This window comes from Dysidea avara, chromosome 5, assembly GCF_963678975.1.
Source record: "Dysidea avara chromosome 5, odDysAvar1.4, whole genome shotgun sequence".
Classification (NCBI taxonomy): domain Eukaryota; kingdom Metazoa; phylum Porifera; class Demospongiae; order Dictyoceratida; family Dysideidae; genus Dysidea; species Dysidea avara.
Genome location: NC_089276.1, coordinates 22,792,202 through 22,817,791, shown reverse-complemented (window position 1 = coordinate 22,817,791; position 25,590 = coordinate 22,792,202). Strand labels below are relative to the sequence as shown.

The 25,590-nt window shown below is 37.0% G+C and overlaps 1 protein-coding gene and 1 long non-coding RNA gene across 3 annotated transcripts in view; one reads left to right on the top strand and one right to left on the bottom strand.

Moving 5' to 3' along the window:
* LOC136256079 (uncharacterized) overlaps positions 1–25,590 on the bottom strand; it is a 236,119-nt gene that overhangs the window by 47,894 nt on the left and 162,635 nt on the right. The window lies entirely within an intron of this gene.
* On the top strand, positions 2,521–12,433 carry LOC136256145 (uncharacterized). Its single transcript, XM_066049084.1, has 6 exons — positions 2,521–2,927; positions 7,094–7,662; positions 8,204–8,259; positions 8,822–8,929; positions 10,295–10,635; positions 11,948–12,433. Exons 1-6 carry the CDS (start codon positions 2,586–2,588, stop codon positions 12,347–12,349), a joined length of 1,818 nt encoding a protein of 605 aa, XP_065905156.1. The 5' UTR covers positions 2,521–2,585; the 3' UTR covers positions 12,350–12,433.

Genomic DNA, 25,590 nt, shown 5'->3' with positions numbered 1-25,590 from the left:
AACAGCTCATTTTTCATCTCCCACTGCAGGGGCGGATCTAGGATTTATAAAAGGGGGGGCTAACTCAAGGTACTAATCTCTTGGGTAGAAGTGTGTGAAGTACACTTCCTTCGCATGCTGGAACTAGGGGGTCTGGGGGCATGCCCCCCCCCCCCCCCAGGAAAATTTTGAAAAATAGATGCTAAAATACTGCAATTTGGAGACATTTCCACATAAAATTCATAATATTTTCTGCCCATAGATATTTTATATACTGCCTTTAGATTATAGGTATGGCTCTCTGAAGCATTTTGCTAATGGAAAAGTTTGGGTAGATGCAGACAACCAAATACATGATGCACCCCTCTCACAATTGCACAACACTGAATAGGTGCATGTTAGAATAATAATGTTGAAAGTGGAAAATTTTGAAATTTGAACAATACAAGATTGAATCTGAGAGCACTTTCAATGGAAATTGTGTACCTGAATTAAGTATTGCCATACATATTATTAACTGCACAAGTTGATGAATGAAGCCCTTTAAACAAACCAATGCACTTCATTGTATGTACAGGTGCAGGCAGATTTGGAAAAATTCCATAACAGAATCAACTACATGTTTCCAGTGAATGCTCTATTAGAGTAGTTAGCTAGCTGACTGCTCTATTAGAGTACCTCGGTCTTGTACACCTCCAATGCTGATACGGGTCCTTGTTGCATAAACTTTAGCATAAATCCACTGATAATACCTTGGAAAGATGTTTATAAGGTGGTTTTATGAGTATTTGTATTATTAATGATCATATAATTGTTATCTCCCATTTAAATCTATTGTATTACGGACCCGACACTCACAAAACTTTAAACTAGTACCTTACCAACCAAGAATTGATGTATATAAATATTCCTTCCTCCCAAGAACTGTACCAGAATGGAATAGATTAGATGCTGAGATTATTGAGACTGACTGTGTTGAAGAATTTAAGCAAAAATTAGCCCCTTTTATGTATATGGTTAAGTAACTTATCGTAATTGTATATATTTTTATAGTTTATTATTGTAATTGTACATATGTATATAATTAAGTAACTTGTCGTAATTGTACATACTTATATAGTTAAGTAACTAATTGAAATTGTACACATGTAATTGCACATCAGCATTATACCCCTGGAGGGTCCTGCTGATTAACAATAAATAAATAATAATAATAATTATGCTAAGACAAAATTTCATTATAATACTCAGCATATTGATCAAGTAAAGTCTAAATATGAAGGGGGGGGGGGGGGCATCAGCCCCCAAAGCCCCCCCTGGATCCGCCCCTGCACTGCATTAAAAAACGATCGAGATACTCTAATAGAGCAGTCAAGTAACTACTCTAATAGAGCAATCAAAGCTGCAGCTTATATAGTCACCATCTTTGCCCTATAGTTAGCTATAGTATTTACAGTTTAAAGCATTGGATTTATTGTAATTGCCAACTAAAAGTAGCCTAAAATCCGATCTCAGAGTTTTTAAAATCTCAAAATTTTATGGAGAAATGTCATCAGATGCCTTATTCAGCTATAGACGGGTTGCCTTTTTAAGGCGTGGTCGTTTTGCCGTAAATTTTCCACATACTTTCCGAGTTCGCTAAGTCAAAAATGTATTACGGCTATTGGAGAAAATGAACGTTTCGATTAACTTTAGCAAGCAAGAGTTAGCCAGCCTTTAGAACAGAAAGTATGTTATAGAGAAAAGTTCGAGCTATAACATATCCAGCGTGTAAGGTGAAGGCTGAGCGAGAAGATGATTTTCTCTCAATCTCGGGTTTTTGGAAAGCGATAAAACTCGCTGAAAACATTCTTTGTAAGACTTTGCTACTACTTAGAATGATAGACTGGATGATTTTAACTCACCTTGTACCTTTGAAGAATCAAAAACGTATGTCAACCTTTTTTTTAAAATGGGTTTTTTGTTGACTTCTTGACCAACATTGTAATCATGCGTAAAACGGAAAGTCGCGTTTTCTTGCGTTACACAAGGGACACGCCCTAAATAGGCAACCCGTCTATATACTCAACTTTCAGAAACCCCCTTTTAAAAATCCTAGATCCGCCACTGCTTTAGGTGCTCATTTATGTTACAATAGTGACAATATACAGTGTACGGTTTAGTCAATCATTGGATATGCATTTTAAACTATGATTAGAGAGATTATAGCTACTTCTACATTATCACAGTGTATATATCAGCCTTTAATACCCCTGGTGGGCTTTGCCGAATGTAGCTAACATAACAGTATATTATACCTACTCTTAGCTGTATGCATGTAGCTACTCAGCTGCTTTGGTAGAACTGTGACAAAATTTTGATGTTGATAGTGCTAAGGATGTGTTACGCCTACGAGTTTGTCTTTGGGCCCACCATGTACGATCCTGTATATTGTACGTAATTGTATACGTAATACAATAATGTCATTATAGTGTGCATAATCCAATAACGTAATGGTACGCAATACACCACTTTTAATTAAGTTAGTGCGGTTGACCACGAGCGGGTTACGTGTTGGTCTAAAGCGAGGTCTAAAGTATAAGCAATATAATTATTGTGACGATAATATGAAAACGAAGAGGACTTCGAGGGAAGACGTGGAATCACCTGACCATGCAACGGTAGAAGCGATTGAACTGGAGTCAATAACGGAGTCGAGATTGTCATGTCATTCAATCAGAGATCTCAGATCAACTCAACTTCATGAAGTTACAGATCTTGCTACAGGTTGCGTCGATGTCCGCGGAGATCCCAAAACCGCATATCAAATGGCCATCTTGATATGTTCGATATTACTGATAATAACTTTATTACAAATACCAACAATATTATATTATGTGAACTCTCCGTCAATTCCTGATATTTCATCATTCAGTGGAGATTTTGATGTGGATCTTGATACCTGCTCAGTAAGTGGCCTCATATATGCATGACTAATGCTGTACATAACTACGTGTGACTTGTTAGCTAGCTATAGCTAAAAGTTATTTTGTGTGGGTGAAAAAGACACTACTTCCTCTCACCTACACAGTTTCCTTTTTTCACCCACACCAGATGTATAGTGTCTGGTTGTCTAGTGCAAACAGGAAATTTGTTTTGTGGTACAGATCATGTTGTTACATAATGGACATAGTTATACAATGTAGGATCTTCAATGCTTGCTAGTCAGAATTGTGGGATATTACGGAACTTTTAACTGTAATGTTGTAATTGTGTACATTGTATTTTATGGTTTTGTCTTGCCAGGGATCCAGCTATATACCTGTGTTTCAGGTACGTAGTTGTGTACCCCTGAGTCTATATGTCCCCCTTACCTTACCTTGTAGCTATTCCTGTATATTGTCATTATTATGACGTTCACTACTAACTAAAAGTATAGTGTGCTTCACTGTAAGCTATACAGGTTTGTCTTGCAACTTACAAAATTGCTCATTATCCCACTTGTTACATCCACTTTTGTAGAATAGTACCATATGCATGTGTAGGGTCTGCAAACCAAAAAATCAACTTTTACAAATCGACATCCCTACCATTGTGGGATGTTCATGGTAGTATCCCATTGCTAGATCTACCATGAACAAAACTATCAGATTTTTAGACATTATTATTAACCAATGTTTACACAGTTGTGTTTATGTGTAAAATTTATTCTATTGTTAGTTGACACAGATTTGGCACATTTGGGTAGGACGAGGCCATGTGAAATGGTAATGGAACTATGTACATTCCAGATCACTACCAATCCCACTAAACTCAGACTCTATTTAGGCTGTTTTGGGTGGGTAATAAACCTCATATACTCCACCTTGTTTTCTTATATACTCCATGCCTTCAGGCACAATATAACATATGCTCAAAATCTAGGTTTATCCAATCAGTATGCATATTTCACGTACAGTGACGTAACAAGGGAACTTATTTTGTCACGTGAGCATGCATAGTTGCCATGGTGCTAGTATTATTGCAAGAAAACCAGCCGCTTTTGCCGAGCCTACAGTAAAAACAGCCATGGATGAGGTAAGCTATCTGAGTGTAATGTAAAAATAGTCAGAGTCTAAAGCAGTTATACAGGCACAATGTGGAGTCTATGAAATTTATAAACCCTCTGGCACTCTCGCTTCGCTCATGCACTACAGCTTTGCTCATGCACTACAGCTTCGGGCCTTCAGGTTATAATTTTCAGACTCCACATTGTTCCCATATAATTATTGTTAATTTTAGTTTGAAGAAACAGCAGCAGCAAGGGAACTACTAACAGTAGACTCCATTAATAGCCTGGGTCTCTATTCGGGACCAGAAATTTATTTCCAAATTTATAAGCTGGAAACTGTCCAGCTTATAATTGAGACAGATGTTAATTCGAATACAGCTTGAGGAAATACAGTACACTGCAATATTCAAAAGTATTTGTCCTACCTCCTAGATTTGGTGCGCTTTTATGTGTATTGCATGTAAATTTAGCATATTTTATAAAGGTTCTGCTCAATAAATTTGGCCATTATAGTAGTGCTGAGTAGTATGCCAGTATTGTAGTATATATAGTGTGCTTTTTAAACTGGTACGATGATATTCAAACTATGACCACCCTGGTACACAAGATATGGCAGGCCATGGCCGGCTACTACATAAGTAAACTTGTTCATCCAATTCAGACTGAACAAGTGAATAACATGTATGTAGAAAGGTAAGGTTGTAAAGTGTGGTTGTTTGTAGGGAGGTTCATGGTTGCTTTATTTATTTATAGTAATATGTGGCTTCCAGGCATGCAGCTTGTGGTGCATGGCAAAAGCCTTATCATATCAAAACATGCTATTGGGAGTCAATGTAAAATACATGTATTTTATACTAAGTACTGTCCGTATAGCCAGAAAGTTTGGTGTGAAGAAAGTTTAACAAATTTGGTGAGTGAGTGGTGTTTCAACAAACTAAAATCCGGGGATGACATTATTAGATTTTGTCTAGCAGGCTTAATGATGCATAAAGAGATTTGTCCAATAAACTTTACAGTGACCAGCAATGAAGGTCTGACAGCAACATGTGCTGCAGCCTTTTAGGTTGTAACAAATTCTCCAAACCTTTCTCTTGCCAAAATCCTATCACGGTAAATTTGCCAAAGTTTCCTCCTGCCAAACTTTCCTGCTATACAGTACAAAAGCAGTAATTAACACCCATAATCTCTACAGCACGCTATACAATAATATATTAAAGCCTTTGCCTTGCTCTGTACAATGCCATCTGGGTTATACTCTAACATTACCATAGTGACATTTATTTACTATTGATTAAAACATAATATGCACTCCATGCAATTTCCTATTGGAGAAATTTGTGGGAAACCCTCAAAAAGCAAGGTGTTACCCTTAACAGAATTCACAAAACTTGGCATCATTCTATATAAGAACACTTGCTGATTAAGAATCCACCCGAAGTAAGTGCTCAACTGATTATTACATTGTGAAACATACAGGGATTTCCCATTGTGTTGTTACACCTGACCACTATAGTTACTACATACATGAAAAATGTACTATATACTGCTGTATTGTGATATTTTCCATTTACCGGATGATACCGCTCTATAGTAAAAGATTCTAGCTTACAGTAGTTTATTTTTGAGGTTGTAATGCTTGTATTGAAGCCTCCCAAGTTGAGCAAAATTTATTCTATCAAATCACAGCACATAAAGCCTCTGGCACATAAAAAAGCAAAGCTAAGGAGCACATAAACTCTTTATAGAGTAGTTGCGTAGGTCATTATATTAAACAGCATTTTTTTAAGAGCAACAAAATTAACACAGCATATACAAGTTGTACAAACAAATTTCCATGTGTATTGTAGTGCTTTATCATGCCTTTGCATACCTGTATTATTAGTGGACATGTCTGTTAGGTACTAAATACATTAGTATCCCATATAGTACAAAGCACCGTTGTGTATGTGTTACATAATCCTCTTCATTTCAATTTGTTGGCAGATACAAGTGCTGCATTAAAATCTATAAAAAGTAAACATTTGCAAACTGGAAATGTGCATGTTGTCTTCTTAACAAAATAGGCATTTAAAAAAATCTATGTAGGGGATAATTCAAAATCAATACACCATATTGCCTGAAAGTAGCTATGGCCTTGAATTATGACTGGTTTCTATAAATGCCTTGTTTCTTTGTTTCAATAAATGTTTTGATTCAGTAAGGTAGATTACATCATTACCAAAATGAATGTCAGGTTCAAGTATTCATAGTTTTAATAGACACCACTTTACTTCAACTGAAGCCTTCATTGTGACAACAGAAGCCGTAACTTTGGATGGTGAAATGCCTAAGGCAGTACAGTATATGATTGCAGTGATTTCTGTGGAAATCAGTATAATTATATGATTTCAGAGTCACTGACCTAAAATTAACTACATGAAGTCATAAATTTAACCAGAAAACTTTGTAACTTTTCAGGAAACATTTGCACTGCTGTATGATCTGTTTGTATTCAATGAGCTTTCATTTTCTCTACAAAAGCTTCCATTACCCAGGCCACCTGCCACAACATTTAGTAGCACTGTACATGAAGCTCTTTGCCGTTTATATGAAAAATCAAGAACAGTCAAGTAACTTGAAATACAGTATATTCGAAGTAATTTCTTTTACATACATGTAAGATCAATGAATAATTTACTTAATGAACTAGTATAACTTGAATCAGTAAAACAACTTTAAAATTTGATAAATTATTATCTTTAATAATGGTTTAGTTTTATTTTGTACATGTGCAGGACTCACAGGCTTGTGCCTTTTTTCCCTCTGTATTACCTGAAAATACTATGTATTTTCTGTACTAAGTGTTTGTAGCATTATCATGTGCATATACAAAATGTAGGTAACATCCAATTTAACTATTATTCCTGTGTAGTATTTGTATCACAATAAAGGAACATGGTGAGCTGTGAATGGATCATACAGTAATTGCTAGATTTCAACATTTGTAATTGCTTGTTTCAGCTAGCTTGCACCAAAAATAGACAAATACAGTAGTCACCTAGCATTGGATTGCTATAATTGTAATGTATCCATTCTAATTTATAGGTCAATGCAAATGCATTCTCACTAGAGGCTAATGTTGGACTCAATGACTTGTGTCCGGACATTCCATTTCTGACCACACAAGATAATTCAATTCAACAACTATGTCTACAAAGACCATTACAATTAGCACAGTCAGTACTTGCTGTTAGTACAACACTACAAAATGATCAATGTAGTTCTTCTGCTCTGCCATTCTTTTGTAATGCATCAGATTCATTGTGTGGTGAAGGTGATTCTGTAGACTTGAGTGAAGAGTGTGTACATATCCGTGACAATGATTGTGCTCTTGAGTGGAGACTGCTGGAAAACTTCATCAACATATCTATTCCAGACTGTCAGAGCTTTACTGAAGATGGTAACTTGACTTTCTCAAGAGCTCCTCAGCTCACTTGTGCAGACCAGTTTGATCTGTTTTGTGATACTTTTTGTCTACCAGTGTGTTCAGAGTTCTCACTACTATCTCATGATTATGAGGTTGTTGGAAAAATTTTACAAATTTTGTTTCAAGGTGTTGGTATAGTTGGAGGATTGATTACATTAATAACTTGTATTCTGAATAGGAAGACAATGTAAGTGACACACTATTATTATGTAGTTGGAAAAAGCAAATTAAAAAGGTGTTGTATTGATTTTATGTAAAATTTCAGATCTTTTAATACCCTGCTGCTATTTTAAAGATTTTAAGCCACTGTACTTCATAAAAGCCGCAAAAATTAATTATAAAATTTTAGTCTAAGTTTATGTTTATTAATGTTAGGGAGAACATTTCAGGAACAAATTTTTGGTGTAAATTTCCCACATGCATTTAGCTACATCAATAACTGTCTGTTTGATTTTTGTGTAATTTTTGATAGCATTTTTCACAAAGTTAGGCCCATTACAAGACCACAACCACCCTTCTAAGTTTGTTACATTCTTGACTAGCCCCCTGAACATTTCAGAATACTAAGGCCCTTTAGAGCATTGTGGATAAGTAATGGTACATGTTAGATAGTCTGTCCTATGTATTTGGTGTGGTGCATCTTGGTATATATGTTTGTCATGTGTATTGTATTCATATGGCATCTCACCTTGCTGTATGTGTGTAGCTATTACCTTCTTACTCTGTAGGTTTCGTTTCCCTCAGATCTACATTGTCTACAATACCATCGATGTTATTATAATTTGTAAGTTTAGTATTGTCTTACACATTATTTAGTAAAGTGGTTCACAATGTAGAGACACTATTCATGCACAGATTGTGAATTAGATTGTATGATTACATCTCATGTGAATCAAGACACTATGTAGTATTAAATAGGTGACAATGTGACATCATGGTTGGGTGCTTGTTATTGTCGAGACCAGGCAAACTGATGTAGAGATTTTTCTTTACTTTTTTGGCTGATGCATGTTTAACACATTATCCAAAGGTCTATACCACTAAAAGACAGTTCTGCTGCAGTTCTCTCAATATTAAAATGGTTACCTTTTACACCCCAAGTTTACAAAATTAATATATTTATGACACACTCAATGTGTTTGGTAGCTATTTTGATTTATATTCATAATGCTTAAGGGTGAGAGATTGTGTGCTTGTAGGCTGCCAAATATCACCATAAGCTGTGAGTACATAATAGTTTTTTTACACTTGACCAACACTACAGTTACAATGTATTTGGTAGTCTTATCTGATTAAACTGCACATATGTAGTGTTTACCATAACTAATTAATTTGTTTTTATATAGTGATATTGCTCATACTCCCATTATCAATTGGCTCCTCAAAGTTTCTCTGCTCTGATCACAATTTGCTCGAGGCACTGCAGTCTCCAACAAGATACTGTTTAGCACAAGGTGAGTACAACTGGTTTCTATAAGTGAAGGTGGTGGCAGAAGTTGTTGATGTGAATAGGGGGTTGACTAATTCATTATTATGTATGGAATCTATGGGAGCTACAGTCCCACAGAAGCTGTAAAATGTACCAGAATATAAGCATTTCAACTATATTTTTATGTTCTAAGGAACTTTGATTGCTTTATTTGAATATTTGAATGTATTATTTTAAGAAAATGTCAGTCTTTTTTCTGTAAATTTTATCCAATATAATTATGTCATTTCTGCCGATGATGGCAAACTATAAATCTCACTTAGTGGCCATTTTTCCATCTCATTATAGTGGCCAATGCTATTAAGTCTCAAAAATAAACAAGGTGTGCTTTAATAAGATGCATGTTTTAGTCTCATGGGTTTACTCAAGAGTAAATAGTAGCGCCTGAGAATAGCATCTTAATAGCCAAAGACTGAGCTTGAATTTGCCAAATTTTATTTCGCCAAATGTAATTTAGCTGGCTATTTGCCAAAGTTTATCCCCACCAAAGTTTGCCTCTATACGGTATTAATGACGTTAATTGTACTTATGTACATGCATTACTTTTATGACACAGAACAGTTTTACTGCAAACTCTATCCAAACTAGACCCTAACTGGTTGTGCCAGCATAATTTAAAGCTTAATAGGTAATCAAAAGCATCAAGCACAACACCAGCATAATAGCAAAAGTTTTCAAAAATCTAATTAAAACGTGCAATGCATGTGCCAGAAAAGCAAATAATGAACACAATTCTTATTGTTACAGCATTAAAGATCTCACCCTACAAAAAGAACTGTTTCAAATGCATGAATACAGTGCTCCCTCAATTATCCAACCCCCTTGGGACCAAGGTATGTTAGATAATCAAACGTTTGTATAATTGAAGCCCATTCATATATTCAAATACTCAAATAGAACATACATCTTAGACAAAACACCCTAATAGAGAGCAATCATTTCTACTGTTCGGATAATCAAGTGTTTGGATAATAGAGGTTTGAATAATCAAGGGAGTGCTGTATTACTCAAAACACTAGGTGAACTGTTTCTTGGCTGGCTACACACACTTTGCAGAACTAAGATTGAGATACTCTAATACAGCAGTCAGGAAAACTGATTATATTTTAAATAAAACAGTCAGTTCTGGGTCATAATCTTGATTTTGAAAGCATAATAATGTGAGCATAATAGGCTGAGAACTGTTCAAAAGCATAGTAGGGAAAAATTTGAGTGTAATAGGCCAGGCCAGGGCTGAGTCCAAACATTGATGTTACATGTGTTACATACATAATGGTATAGGACTGGTGTTATATAGTTGTTCACTGTTGTGGGTGTTGTCAATTTATAGGATTCATCGTACAAACGGGATTTCTCTACTTCTTGGGTTTCTGGCTATTTCATTTAGGACACTTGCTTTTTGCATTGGCATTTCCACTAAAGGCCAAGATGTTTATGGAGAATCATGCTACAAAATGTCATGCTATAGAAGTGACAATTGTACTAGTATTGGGATCTCTTCCTGGTGCTATTATTGCTGGTACGTCAGGCTACCAGATTGACACATTTCCACCAGATGTGTGTGTTCCTATTGACCCTAATGTTTTCTTTCATACATTCACATTGCCAATTGCAATTGGAGCTACAATTGGTTTGAGTATGTTACTTACAACGTTTTGGATTTTACGTCGAGTAAGTGTACAGTACTTTTTTGATATGTTCTGTAGTCACACTGTATGCAGATACTAATTCCACATACATATGTATTCAATGTTAGCTACAGTAAAACAACGCTTGTCAAGACAGTGTACTAGTAATAGTGATACTCTAATAGAGCAGTCACATCCTATTAGAACAATCAGCAATAGGCCATAGAAAGCATGTCACTGCGTGTGTGAAGCAATAAAGTTTAATAAAATTGATGCATAAAATCTTACAAAGCTATGTTGTGCTGTTGAAAAGGAAGAAAAAGATAGATATAGGCTTGGGCCAATTATGCCAGCATAATTGCGAGCATAATAGGTTAGCAATGCCAGCATAGCTATTTTCAAGAATTTTAATTAAAATCTGCAATGTGTGTGCCAAAAATGTAACAAAATATGGACACATTACACATTATTACTGCATTCATATGAAAATGTGTAATGTTAACTGTTTCTGCTGATTATTCACACTTCGCAGAAAATGATCAAGATACTCTAATAGAGCAGTAACTTACTCTAATACAGCAGTCAGGAAATATTGATAAATTGAGCTAATAATATCCACGCAAAAACAGCCAAGCTGTATAAAAGGGTGTGGCCTTCAAAATGCCTGGGTAAAAAAAGTTGTGAAATCAAAGGTGGTGGCCATGAAATGGCTGCAATGATGTGGATAATAATAAATTTAACGCATTTATTATCATCAACATCATTGCAGCCATTTCATGGTCACCACCTTTCAACTTGTTTCACCCAGGCTTTTTGAAGGCCATACCCTTTTATATAGCTTGGCTGTTTTTGCGTGGATTTCACTTAGTTTAAATATATGCCCAAAGCCAACCATAAACTGGCTTTGTCATTAGTGCTGTGAACCTGCAGAGTTTACTAAAACTGGTTATTGGAAGGTGAATAATTGGATATTGACCGGTTATTGTCTGATTGTAAATTAGCAGACATTATGGCACTAAACATGCCTTTTGGAAGCCTTAGGGTGGTACCAAAATGACCATCAACATCCTGCCTAACAATAACAGCTATTACAAGCACATATTTACACAGGTTATGTTGTGATGTTTAACACTTGCAATTGTCAGCAGGGGTAATTTATGGTTTACCAAGTGGGTGGGCAAAACCGGTTAAAAGGCTTCTTAGCCAATAATTGGCTTGACCTAGACAATACCGGTTAATAACCGGTTTTTCCATACCGGTTCACAACACTATTTGTCATGCATAACTATCATGGTATTGAAGCATACTATTAAATAATTCTAGTGATAATAATTATATTGTATTAAATTTTACAGATGAATGCAGCTAGATCACAAGAGGAATACTCATGCAATCCAAAAGATATTCTTGTGTTGCTTAAAAGTTTCTGGACTGGTTTTTCAACTCCAGAGACCAAACTGTTTGTTCTATTCTGGTACTACATTTTAGTTATATTCGTCCTTTTAGCACATTTCACTGATATACTACTATCAGCGAACTCTACAGTTGAGCAACTACAAAATTACTTCGCTTGTTCCATTGCTGGGTACAGACCTGAATGTGATGTTCACCAAGATGAATTAGAAGATGTATACCGTGCAAGCTATTTCCTAGACTTAGCTGCTCTAATGTTATTGTGCTCCATTACTTTGAGCAATCTGACTTACGTCCTACAGTGCCATGACATCAAAAGGTTTCTACGGAGATTTTTTACTTAACATTAATATGTACATACTTATCTAACATGTTTATATTTTTTATACCTACCTCAATATTTTAATAAACATGAATTTAATTATTATCCTAGATATAGTTGCTACCAATCAAGACACACGGTAGTGTGTCGTGCGGCCCAAGAAGCCGGCGCGCAACACCCGTGAGTATATTGACAGGAACAAAGAAAACGCAATTTTCGCACCTCCGTAGCTCTGTGATGCCTTGATGAAACAAGACGATTTTTGCTGTGGACATTCCCTCCACCTTCAACACTCCACATTCCAAATTTGAGCGAAATCGCTTCAAGCGTTCCCGAGATATGCGACTTCAAAAATTGGCTTAGTTTCTTCGTTTTTTTTCTTCCTCTTTTCGCACACTTACAAAAACTGCTATAAAACGCGAACGCAATATCCGATTGCCTTGAAATTTGGCACACAGAAGGGGGATATAACGGCGCATCACTGTACCAACTTTGGCTGGAATACGATAAACAGCAAAAGAGTTATGAGCGATTATTCACGAAAAATAACACCAATATGTTGTCACGCCTACAGGGTAAACCGCGTATGGGAAGAAGCTGAAAATCGGTGGGTGAATAGGTTAACTATTGAACCTCAAACCTTTTGTGGTTTGAAAGAAATCGAGCTAAAAACCAGGAAGATACAACGAAAAAACCAACAGTGTGTAACAATTACGCAATCGAGATTAGCTAATAAAAACTACTATACTTGCCACGCCTACCAGATAAACCGCTTGGGGTAATGCTTTGAAAATCGCTGTATAGATGGAGCAATCATCTTAGAAAGGCTCTTCAATGGCGTAGAAGAATCAGACTTAAAGCCACGGAGTTATAACACGAAATCCAACTTGGTGCAGCAAGTGCGAGATCGAGATACTCTAATAGAGCAGTCACCCTGAAGAGAATTCAAGAGATCAGCAAGAAACAAGTAACCTGTATAGAGATCAGCTACAAACAATTCACCCTGTAGAGAGATCAGCTAAAAGAAGTTACCTTGTAGGGAGTTCATGCAACTATGGAAAGAGATAGTTCAGCTAGAAGAAATCACCTTGTAGAGTTCAGCTACAAAGAAACTACCATGTAGAGAGTTCAGTTACAAACAAATCGCCCTGTAGAGAGATAAATAGAAGAAATTACCTTGTAGATAGTTCAGCTACAAAGAAACCATCATGTAGAGAGTTCAGCTACAAACAAATCTCCCTGTAGAGAGATCAGCTAGAAGAAGTTTCCTTGTAGAGAGTTCAGCTACAAACAAATCACCCTCTAGAAAAATCAGCTAGAAGAAGTCACCTTGTAGAGACTTCAGTTCCAAAGAAACCATCATGTAGAGAGTTCAGCTACAAACTAGTGACCTTGTAGAGACATCAGCTAAAAGAAGTTACCTTATAGAGAGATCAGCTACAGAGAAACCATCATGTAGAGAGTTCAGCTACAAACAAAACTCCCTGTAGAGAGATCAGCTAGAAGAAATTACCTTGTAGAGAGTTCAGCTACAAAGAAACCACCATGTAGAGAGTTCAGCTGCAAAGCAATCACCTGTAGAGAGTTTGGCTACAAACAAATCTCTTTGTAGAGAGATCAGCTAGAAGAAGTTTCCTTGTAGAGAGTTCAGCTACAAACAAATTACCATGTAGAAAGATCAGCTAGAAGAAGTTACCTTGTGGATAGTTCAGCTACAAAGAAACCATCATGTAGAGAGTTCAGCTACAAACAAATTTCCCTGTAGAAAGATCAGCTACACTGTTAAAATGAAGAGTAACCACAACTCTCAAGGAGTTCCCAGAGTAGGGAGGATTTAACACCCCTGGAGAGTAACCATTACTCTAAAGGAGTAACTGGGGAGTAACACATGCTCTGAAGGTGGTATCACTTACTCTTCAGAGTAATGGTTATTCTCTTCAGAGTGTTGGTTACTCTCCATGGGGTGTTAAATCCTCCCTACACTGGGAACTCTTCAGAGTGGTGGTTACTCTTTATTTTTAACAGTGTAGAAGAAGTCACCTTGTAGAGAGTTCAGCTACAAAGAAACCATCATGTAGAGAGTTCAGCTGCAAACAAATCACCCAGTAGAAAGATCAGCTAGAAGAAGTTACCTTGTGGAGAGTTCAGCTACAAAGAAACCATCATGTAGAGAGTTCAGCTACAAACAAATCACCCAGTAGAAAGATCAGCTAGAAGAAGTTACCTTGTGGAGAGTTCAGCTACAAAGAAACCATCATGTAGAGAGTTCAGCTGCAAACAAATCACCTGTAGAGAGTTCAGCTACAAACAAATCTCCCTGTAGAGAGATCAGCTAGAAGAAGTTACCTTGTAGAGAGTTCAGCTACAAAGAAACCATCATGTAGAGAGTTCAGCTACAAACAAAACTCCCTGTAGAGAGATCAGCTAGAAGAAATTACCTTGTAAAGAGTTCAGCTACAAAGAAACCACTATGTAGAGAGTTCAGCTGCAAAGAAATCACCTATAGAGAGTTTGGCTACAAACAAATCTCCCTGTAGAGAGATCAGCTAGAATATCAGCTAAAAGAAGTTACCTTGTGGAGAGTTCAGCTATAAAGAAACCATCATGTAGAGAGTTCAGCTGCAAACAAATCACCTGTAGAGAGTCAGCTACAAACAAATCTCCCTGTAGAGAGATCAGCTAGAAGAAATTACCTTGTAGAGAGTTCAGTTACAAAGAAACCACCATGTAGAGAGTTCAGCTTCAAAGAAATCACCCTGTAGAAAATTCAGCCACAAACAAATTGCCCTGTAGAAAGACCAGTTAGAAGAAGTTACCTTGTAGAGAGTTCAGCTACAAAGAAACCATTCTGTAAAGAGCTCAGCTGCAAACAAATCACCTGCACAGAATTCAGCTACAAACAAATTACCCTGTAGAGAGATCATCTAGAAGAAGTTACCTTGTAGATAGTTCAGCTACAAACAAATCACCCTATAGAGAGATCAGCTAGAAAAAGTTATCTTGTAGATTATTCAGCTACAAACAATTCACCCTGTAGAGAGAGCAGCAAGAAGAAGTCACCTTGTAGAGTGTTCAGTTACAAAGAAACCACCATCAGAGTTCTGTAATAAATATATGTATTATATATATATATAATTTGTACATTTACTGATAAAATCAGAAATATTTAAAGTACATCTGCTTCATCTTTTCTTCTTCCTGTGGTAAAGAAAAAAAGACAGGTTAAATAAGTCCCAAAGCCGCTATGGCCGGCTTTGGGGGTATAGAAATACAAAAAGAAATGAAATCTAATCCAAAACAGCCAAGCTGTAAAAAAACAGCGCGGCCCTCAAAAAGGCTATGGTGAAAAAAGATGTGAAATCCAAGGTGGCGGCCAAGAAATGGCTGTGATGGTAGATTAATGGTAAAAATTTTAATAACGGCAATTTAGGTGAATTTTTTGCCAAGACCAAGCGGCACAAAAATTCACCTGAATTGTCGTTATTAAAATTTTTACCATTAATCTACCATCACAGCCATTTCTTGGCCGCCACCTTGGATTTCACATCTTTTTTCACCATAGCCTTTTTGAGGGCCGCACTGTTTTTTTACAGCTTGGCTGTTTTGGATTAGATATTCTTATGTGTAAATGCTCTTAATGTGTAATATTGATAGGGATGCGGCGATTATGCCAGCATAATTTCAGGCATAATAGGTATGTGTGGAAATCAGGAATTATGCTAGCATTTTGAGGTGATTATAAAGCTTTAACAGTAAGAAAATCTGCAGAATGCACAATTCCGTTAAAAAAGATCGAGATACTCTAATAGAGCAGTCAGAATCTCTAATAGAACAGTCACTGAAGATTATTTACTCTAATAAAGCAGTCATATTAAAGTCAAATACTCTAATTCAGCAACCATCTAAAGAATTCAAGACTATTTGAAGCTTAAACATCAATGAAAATAGTCTGATACAGCAATAAACTGGCATTATTAGCCAATTGTGGTGGCATAATTTTGGGAATAATGGGCAATTCTCAAAAGCATAATAGGTGATTTTTTGAGCACTGCTCAAAAGCATAATGCTCAATTTTTGGAGCATAATAGCCTCATGCCTAAATATTGAGGACTATTCATAGTACAACTGTATTACCACTGCTGGTTGGGAATACTTACTGAGTCACACAGCAAAAATAGTGTTCCAATACTCCAATACTACCTATACGAACCCCGTCTTTAGTCAGTATTGAACAACTAGTTACCACTGCTGATTGGGAATACTTACCGAGTCATGATCAGCTGATCACATTAAAGTGATGAATGGTTTGGTTTTAGAAATGAGCAATTTCTTATGGTAGTTGTTTTCTTCCAGAAGTTTAATTTAGCTTCATTTCTAGTTACACTTATACTATTGCAGTTTTATAATCATTTATTAAAAATGTAGTAGTGGCATGGAATCCCTCAAATATAGGCACTATGTTGGAGAATAATTATGTAAAGAAGTGCCCTGGTGTACTAATGTCATTATGTTAGGACAATGAGTATAGATAGTCTTTGTGAAAAGTTTGACAACTATATATTCAGGGATGTCTTGAAAGAGGTTTTTCACTTATATCACTAATTAGCTAACACAGTATTCTTACAACCCTAATTTTTCATATAAAAAGTTGATACCTAATTTATGAAAATAGCTAATACCATAGCACATACTATAAGCTATTTTCATTTCTTATATTTAGCAATCTTCATGTTTACATGGTATTTTCCCCATCATTACCAATAATTTGGAAGACATATCAAGACACACGGTAGTGTATCGTGCGGCCCAAGAAGCCGGCGCGCAACCCCGTGAGTATATTGACAAAGAAAATGCAATTTTCGCACCTCCGTAGCTCTGTGCTGCCTTGATGAAACAAGACAAATTTTGCTGTGTACATTTCCTCCAACTTCAGTACTCCACATTCCAAATTTGAGCCAAATCGCTTCAGGCATTCCTGAGATATGCGACTTCAAAAATTGGCTTAGTTTCTTCGTTTTTTTTTCCTTCTTATTTTTCTTCCTCTTTTCGCACACTTACAAAAACTGCTATAAAACGCGAACGCGTTATCCGATTGCCTGGAAATTTGGCACACAGAAGGGGAATATAAAGGCGCATCTCTGTACCAACTTTGGCTGGAATACCATAAACAGGCAAAGAGTTATGAGCGATTATGCACGAAAAATAACACCAATATGTTGTCACGCCTACAGGGTAAACCGCGTATGGGAAGAAGCTGAAACTCGGTGGGTGAATAGGTTAACTATTGAACCTCAAACCTTTTGTGGTTTGAAAGAAATCGAGCTAAAAACCAGGAAGATACAGCGAAAAAATCAACAGTGTGTAACAATTACGCAATCGAGATTAGCTAATTTTATTATTATTATTATTATTATGCTTGCCACGCCTACCAGATAAACCACTTGGGGTAATGCTTTGAAAATCGCTGTACAGATGGAGTTATCATCTTAGAAAGGCTCTTCAATGGTGTAGAAAAATCAGACTTAAAGCCACGGAGTTATAACACGAAATCCAACTTGGTGTAGCAAGTGCGAGATCGAGATACTCTAATAGAGCAGTCATCCTAATAGAGCAGTCACCCTGAACAGAATTCAAGAGATCAGTTAGAAATAAGTAACCTGTATAGAGATCAGCTACAAACAAATCACCCTGTAGAGAGTTCAGCTACAAACAATTCACCCTGTTCAGACATCAGTTAGAAGAAGTTTTCTTGTAGAGAGTTCAGTTACAAACAAATCACCCTGTTGAAAGATCAGTTAGAAGATGTCACCTTGTAGATAGTTCAGTTACAAAGAAACCACCATGTAGAGAATTCAGCTACAAACTAGTGACCCTGTAGATACATCAGCTAGAAGAAGTTACCTTGTAGAGAGTTCAGCTACAAAGAAACCATTCTGTAAAGAGCTCAGCTGCAAACAAATCACCTATACAGAATTCAGCTACAAACAAATCACCCTGTAGAGAGATCAGCTAGAAGAAGTTACCTTGTAGATAGTTCAGCTACAAACATATCATCCTGTAGAGAGATCAGCTAGAAGAAGTTACCTTGTAGATAGTTCAGCTACAAACAATTCACCCTGTACAGAGCTCAGTTAAAAGAGGTTTCCTTGTAGAGAGTTCAGCTACAGACAAATCACCCTGTAGAGAGATCAGTTAGAAGAAGTTACCTTGTAGATCGTTCAGCTACAAACAATTCACCCTGTAAAGAGATCAGCTAGAAGAAGTTACCTTGTAGAGAGTTCAGCTACAAAGAAACCATCATGTAGAGAATTCAGCCGCAAACAAATCATGTATAGAGAGTTCAGCTACAAACAAATCTCCCTGTAGAGAGATCAGCTAGAAGAAGTTTCCTTGTAGAGAGTTCTGCTACAAACAAATCACCCTGTAGAAAGATCAGCTAGAAGAAATCAACTTGTAGAGAGTTCAGCTTCAAAGAAGCAATCATGTGAGAGTTCAGGTACAAACAAATTGTCCTGTAGAGAGATCAGCTAGAAGAAGTTACCTTGTAGAGAGTTCAGCTACAAAGAAACCATCATGTAGATAGTTCAGGTACAAACAAATCACCCTGTAGAAAGATCAGCTATAGAAGAAATCACCTTGTAGAGAGTTCAGCTACAAAGAAACCATCATGTAGAGAGTTCAACTACAACAAATCACCCTGTAGAAAGATCAGCTATAGAAGAAATCACCTTGTAGAGAGTTCAGCTACAAAGAAACTATCATGTAGAGAGTTCAACTACAAACAAATCACCCTATAGAAAGATCAGCTATAGAAGAAATCACCTTGTAGAGAGTTCAGCTACAAAGAAACCATCATGTAGAGAGTTCAGCTACAAACAAATCGGCCTGTAGAGAGATCAGCTAGAAGAAATTACCTTGTAGAGAGTTCAGCTACAAAGAAACCATCATGTAGAGAGTTCAGCTGCAAACAAATCACCTGTATAGAGTTAAGCTACAAAAAAATCTCCCTGTAGAGAGATCAGCTAGAAGAAGTCACCTTGCAGGGAGTTCGGTTACAAAGAAATAAACCATGTAGAGAGTTCAGCTGCAAACAAATCACCTGTAGAGAGTTCAGCTAGAAACAAGTCACCCTGTAGAGAGATCAGCTAGAAACAAGTCACCTTGTAGAGAGTTCAGCTAGAAGAAGTCACATTGTAGAGCTACAAAGAAACTACCATGTAGAGTTCAGCTGCAAACAAATCACCCTGTGGAGAACTCAGCTACAAACAAATCGCCCTGTAGAAAGATTAGCTAGAAGAAGTTACCTTATAGGGAGTTCAGCTATGAACAGATCACCCTGTAGAGAGTTCAGCTACAAACAAATCACCCTGTAGAGAGTTCAGCTACAAACAAATCACCCTGTAGAGAGTTCAATTACAAAGAAACTACCATGTAGAGAGTTCAGCTGCAAAAAAAATCAATCACTAGTTGAGAGTTCAGCTAGAAGAAGTCACCTTGTAGAGAGTTAAGCTGCAAATAAATCACCCTGTAGAGAATTCAGCTACAAACAAATCACCCTGTAGAAAGATCAACTAGAAGAAGTTACCTTGTAGAGAGTTCAGCTACAAAGAAACCACCATGTAGAGAGTTCAGCTGCAAACAAATCACCTGTAGAGAGTTCAGCTAGAAACAAGTCACCCTGTAGAGAGATCAGCTAAAAACAAGTCACCCTGTAGAGAGTTCAGCTAGAAGATGTCACATTGTAGAGAGTTCAGCTACAAAGAAACTACCACGTAGAGAGTTCAGCTGCAAACAAATCATCCTGTAGAGAGTTCAGCTAGAAGAAGTCACCTTTTAGAGAGTTCAGCTACAAATCAACCACCATGTAAAGAGTTCAGCTGCAAAAAACTCAATCACCTTGTAGAAAGATCGGCTAGAAGAAGTTACCTTGTAGAGAGTTCAGCTACAAAGAAACCACCATGTAGAGAGTTCAGCTGCAAACAAATCACCTATAGAGAGTTCAGCTAGAAACAAGTCACCCTGTAGAGAGTTCAGCTAGAAGAAGTCACATTGTAGAGAGTTCAGCTACAATGAAACTCCCATGTAGAGAGTTCAGCTGCAAATAAATCACCCTGTAGAGAACTCAGCTACAAACAAATATGCAGTGTAAAAAGATCAGCTAGAAGAAGTTACCTTGTAGAGAGTTCAGCTACAACGAAACCACCATGTAGAGAGTTCAGCTACAAACAAATCACCTGTAGAGAGTTTAGCTAGAAACAAGTCACCCTGTAGAGAGATCAGCTAGAAACAAGTCACCTTGTAGAGAGTTCAGCTAGAAGAAATCATGTTGTAGAGAGTTCAGCTACAAAGAAACCACCATTTAGAGAGTTCAGCTGCAAACAAATCACCCAGTAGAAAGTTCAGCTATGAACAGATCACCCTGTTGAGAGTTCAGTTAGAAACAAGGAATCTTGTAGAGAGATCACCTAGAAGTATCGCTTTGTAGAGAGTTCAGCTACAAACAAATCACCTGTAGAGAGTTCAGCTACAAACAAATCACCCTGTAGAGAGATCAGCTAGAAGAAGTCACCTTGTAGAGAGTTCAGCTATAAAGAAACCACCATGTAGAGAATTCAGCTGCAAACAAACACCCTGTAGAGAACTCAGCTACAAACAAATCGCCCTGTAGAAAGATCAGCTAGAAGAAATTACCTTGTAGGGATTTCAGCTACAAACAAATCACCCTGTAGAGAGTTCAGCTACAAAGAAACCATTCTGTAAAGAGCTCAGCTGCAAACAAATCACTTGTACAGAATTCAGCTACAAACAAATCACCCTGTTGAAAGATCAGCTAGAAGAAATTACCATGTAGATAGTTCAGCTACAAACAAATCACCCTGTAGAAAGATCAGTTAGAAGAAGTTACCTTGGAGAAAGTTCAGCTACAAAGAAACCATTTTGTAAAGAGCTCAACTGCAAACAAATCACCTGTACAGAATTCAACTACGAACAAATCACCCTGTAAAGAGATCAGCTATAAGAAGTTACCTTGTAGATAGTTCAGCTACAAACAAATCTCCCTGTAGAGAGATCAGCTAGAAGAAATTACCTTGTAGAGAGTTCAGTTACAAAGAAACCACCATGTAGAGAGTTCAGCTGCAAAGAAATCACCCTGTAGAAAATTCTGCCAGAAACAAATTGCCCTGTAGAAAGATCAGTTAGAAGAAGTTACCTTTTAGAGAGTTCAGCTACAAAGAAACCATTCTGTAAAGAGCTCAGCTGCAAACAAATCACCTATACAGAATTCAACTACAAACACATCACCCTGTAGAGAGATCAGCTAGAAGAAGTTACCTTGTAGATCGTTCAGCTACAAACAATTCACCCTGTAGAGAGAGCAATTAGAAGAAGTCACCTTGTAGAGTGTTCAGTTACAAAGAAACCACCATGGAGATTTCTGTAATCAATATAATATTATGTGACCGGATTTGCGAAAAGGGGTCTTCCACACACATCCAATTCCGTAACCGTTGGAGACCATAACTCAGTATTCAAGTAACATATTAACCTGAAAATTTTACCACGTATTCAGCTATAGTGGTGCTCACTACTGTCCAAAATTCAAGGCAATAGCTCTTTCCAATCTGAAGTTATCAATTGTCAAAGTTGGCAAATTGGATGTGTGTGGAAGACCCCTTTTCGCAAATCCGGTCACATATGTATTATACAGTATATATAATTTGTACATTTACTGATAAAATATTTAAAGTACATCTACTTCATCTTTTCTTCTTCCTGTAGTAAAGAAAAAAACATAGGTTAAAAAAGTCCCAAAGCTGGCCATAGGCCGGCTTTGGGGTATACAAATACAAAAAGAAATGAAATCTAATCCAAAACAGCCAAGCTGTAAAAAAAGTGTGCGGCCCTCAGAAAGGCTATGGTGAAAAAGATGTGAAATCCAAGGTGGCGGCCAAGAAATGGCTGTGATGGTAGGTTAATGGTAAAAATTTTAATAATGACAATTTAGGTAAATTTTGTGAAGCGGCACAAAAATTCACCTGAATTGTCGTTATTAAAATTTTTACCATTAACCTACCATCACAGCCATTTCTTGGCCGCCACCTTGGATTTCACATCTTTTTTCACCATAGCCTTTCTGAGGGCCGCACACTTTTTTTACAGCTTGGCTGTTTTGGATTAGATACTGTATTAACAGTAATTCCTTAATTCATTGAATATAGCAACATGTTCTCCTAGTGGGAGGGAGTACATGTCAGAGTGGTTAGCACTAGCAGCTAGCATTCACACAATTTGCAATTGATCATGAATTGTACTTTATCACTATACTGTACAGTACAGGCACACTTTTGCATGTCTGGAAGTATATCTACAGCACACTTTGGCTTTGAAGTTGTAAGCCTTCATTAATTAGTAGACATGTGTATGAGTATGGCACTATCCATCACATAAAACTAAATAGACTGACTCTGTATTATCTGACAATGGAAAACAGGAGACTCAATGCATGGTATACCACTATAATTATGTCAAAAATTAAAGCCTATAGCTATATCCAAATTATTGTTACATTACAATTTAATATTATTGCAAATTTGCAACACTGTTTACTTCAGTATGTATTTTCTTTAAACAGTTATGTACCTGTAATCTCCAGTTGTTAAGGCCTATCCTTGCATACAACTACAATAATGATTTGATTGACAATACATCACGCACATCCCAAAATTATGTGCACAAAAAGTATATGCTTTATACTGCACACACCTATAGTCTAAAGTACACAGGCCTTATTTCATAGACTGAAACAGTCAACAGCAAAACTATATGAACAACATGTATGCATGGTTAGTTATAGCATACTTTCCTACAAAAATTATAGTACTGTCAGTTCTGGGCACTTTACTGATTGTGTCAAATTAATACCGTACATTAGGCCCATGCCACTGCTGGTAGTGCTCAAATTGAAATGATCTTTTAGGTTGAGATCTGCTTGGATTATAAGCAAACTTTGGTGGAGTAAATGAAAATCCAGCACATGAAGTTGAATTTATGTTGAATTGGTTTACGCTGTCAACAAGGGACAATGGCTTTGATGGCACACCTTTAGTAGCAATTGGCATAGCAATACTAGGCAAAGCACTCAATAATGTGGCCATAGCACTGAAACTAGAGGGTGTTGATTTATGATTACCACCACAAGCAACACTCTTGTTCTCATTATGAAGGTAATATGCTGTATTCTGTGTAACAAAGGTATTGAACACACCTTGAAAGGCAGTTGCTGCATCAACACATTGAAACTTCACTGTGAATTGTTCTGCCCTTGCTTCCCCATGTGTAAGGTCTGACAGATCACCAAGGGTTGACCAGGTAAAAGATTTGTCATCACATGGAGTAAGTTTCATTTCTTTAACTATCACGTCATTACAACAAACTTTCAGTATTTGGTTTCTCGTTAAGATCCTCACTCGACCTGTACTCTTATGTTGTAGTATTTTAATATTACCCACTCCTCTTTCTTTCCACTGATTCACTGTTTCGTCAAAACGATAAAGGATAGCTCTGTTGGAAAATAATTGAAAATCGTTTTCTTCACCAGAGGTTATCGTAACACCATATGATAATAGTTTGAACTCTGCTGTTGGCTTAAAGCTCTTCAGTACATCATTATCATCATTGTCAATCTTTGTGACAAACAGTGGCTTCACTGCACCAGCAAAACTCTGGTTACTGCCAAAATCAGATCCTCCAAAGCCACTGCAGAAGCTATTGCCAATGCCAGTGGTATTAGTTACTGTCAAATCTGCAAAAGTAACTGTCTCTGTGCTAGATGTGAAGAAATTTACATTGTACTTTATTGGTGGTATTGTAAACCCAGTCAGTATTTTATTACTAGACCTTTCAAAATCTGTAGTACCATCATTTGGTGCAACTTTAGGGATATCATAACATTGAAGCAGCCGCTTATTAATCTCCATCTGATTTTGCAGTTCTTGTTTAGTCAATTTTACTTCTTCCCTTAACTTCATCAGTTCTTGTTCAAACATTTCTTTCAGTTCCTTTATACTCTCTTGTACAATCTGTTCCCTCTCTTCAGTTTTCTTAATCACCTCATTCAACTCTCTTCTGTTGTCTTCAGTTGCTTTAGTAAGGATATCCTTGGTAACAGCAAGCTCATGTACTTTACCTTTCAGTTGTTCTTCTAAAGCAGTTTTAGCTCTTTCCAGTTCCACGATGGCCTCCTTGTTACATACAACATGTTGTCCTAATGCCTCCTTCATATGTCCCATCTACTCCTCTCTCCTAACAACACTGTCACAGCCCACAACAGCAAATGGACACTTCACTGTTGCTAGTGGACACTCTTCAAAGTGTATGCTCATCTCCTCCCTTCTCACATGTCCTGCCTCACAATGATTTGGACACTCCATCAGATACTTGGGACACTCTTGTTGATGACTACCATTGATCAACTGGTAGCTACCTGTACTGCCACAATATTCACACTTCACTTGACGTAGTTCACATTCCAACTTTATATGATCTTCAAGTAGCCTACGTTGGATTACCACACCACACTCGTTACTACAACACACCTCAGTGAAGAGACACCCAATATTGCTAGTTGTAGAGTTCTTGTTCAGATGATCATCCATTGACCGTAACTCTCCTACCCAACTACACCCTTGGGACTTGTTGGGACAGAACACCTGAAGGCTAAGCACATGGCGAGCTGTCTTTCTGTCTGGCACAGACTGAAAATTCTCTTCACGACAATAAGGACAACTGCTGTGGATAATCACTTCAGATTTGAGATAACCATCCAGACAGAATTTACAGAAGCTCTGCCCACAGCAGACACTCAAGATGGCATCATGTACAGTATAGTAACATATCTTACACAACAGATCATCTGGAGATGACTGGACAAAGTCACAATCATATCCTCCACCAGCACCACCATCTGTTGATGTCACTGATGATGTCTTTATTTGTATTGGATCACTGTCTACTTTTCCAGCAGCCATCTTGTCAGGTCACCTATAATGATTATCATTTAGTACAGTAGTACTAAATAGTAGGGATCACGTAGTTCACAATTTCTCTGCCAAAGTTTATTGACAAGACATTCTCATATTTTATCTTATAACATGGTATTATGGCAGTATTGGTGGGGTATACACAATCAAGCCTAAAATTACCCAAAATGTTTCCAGTGGCATATATAGTTATGCTGCACTTGTGCCTCATGAGTAAATCTTG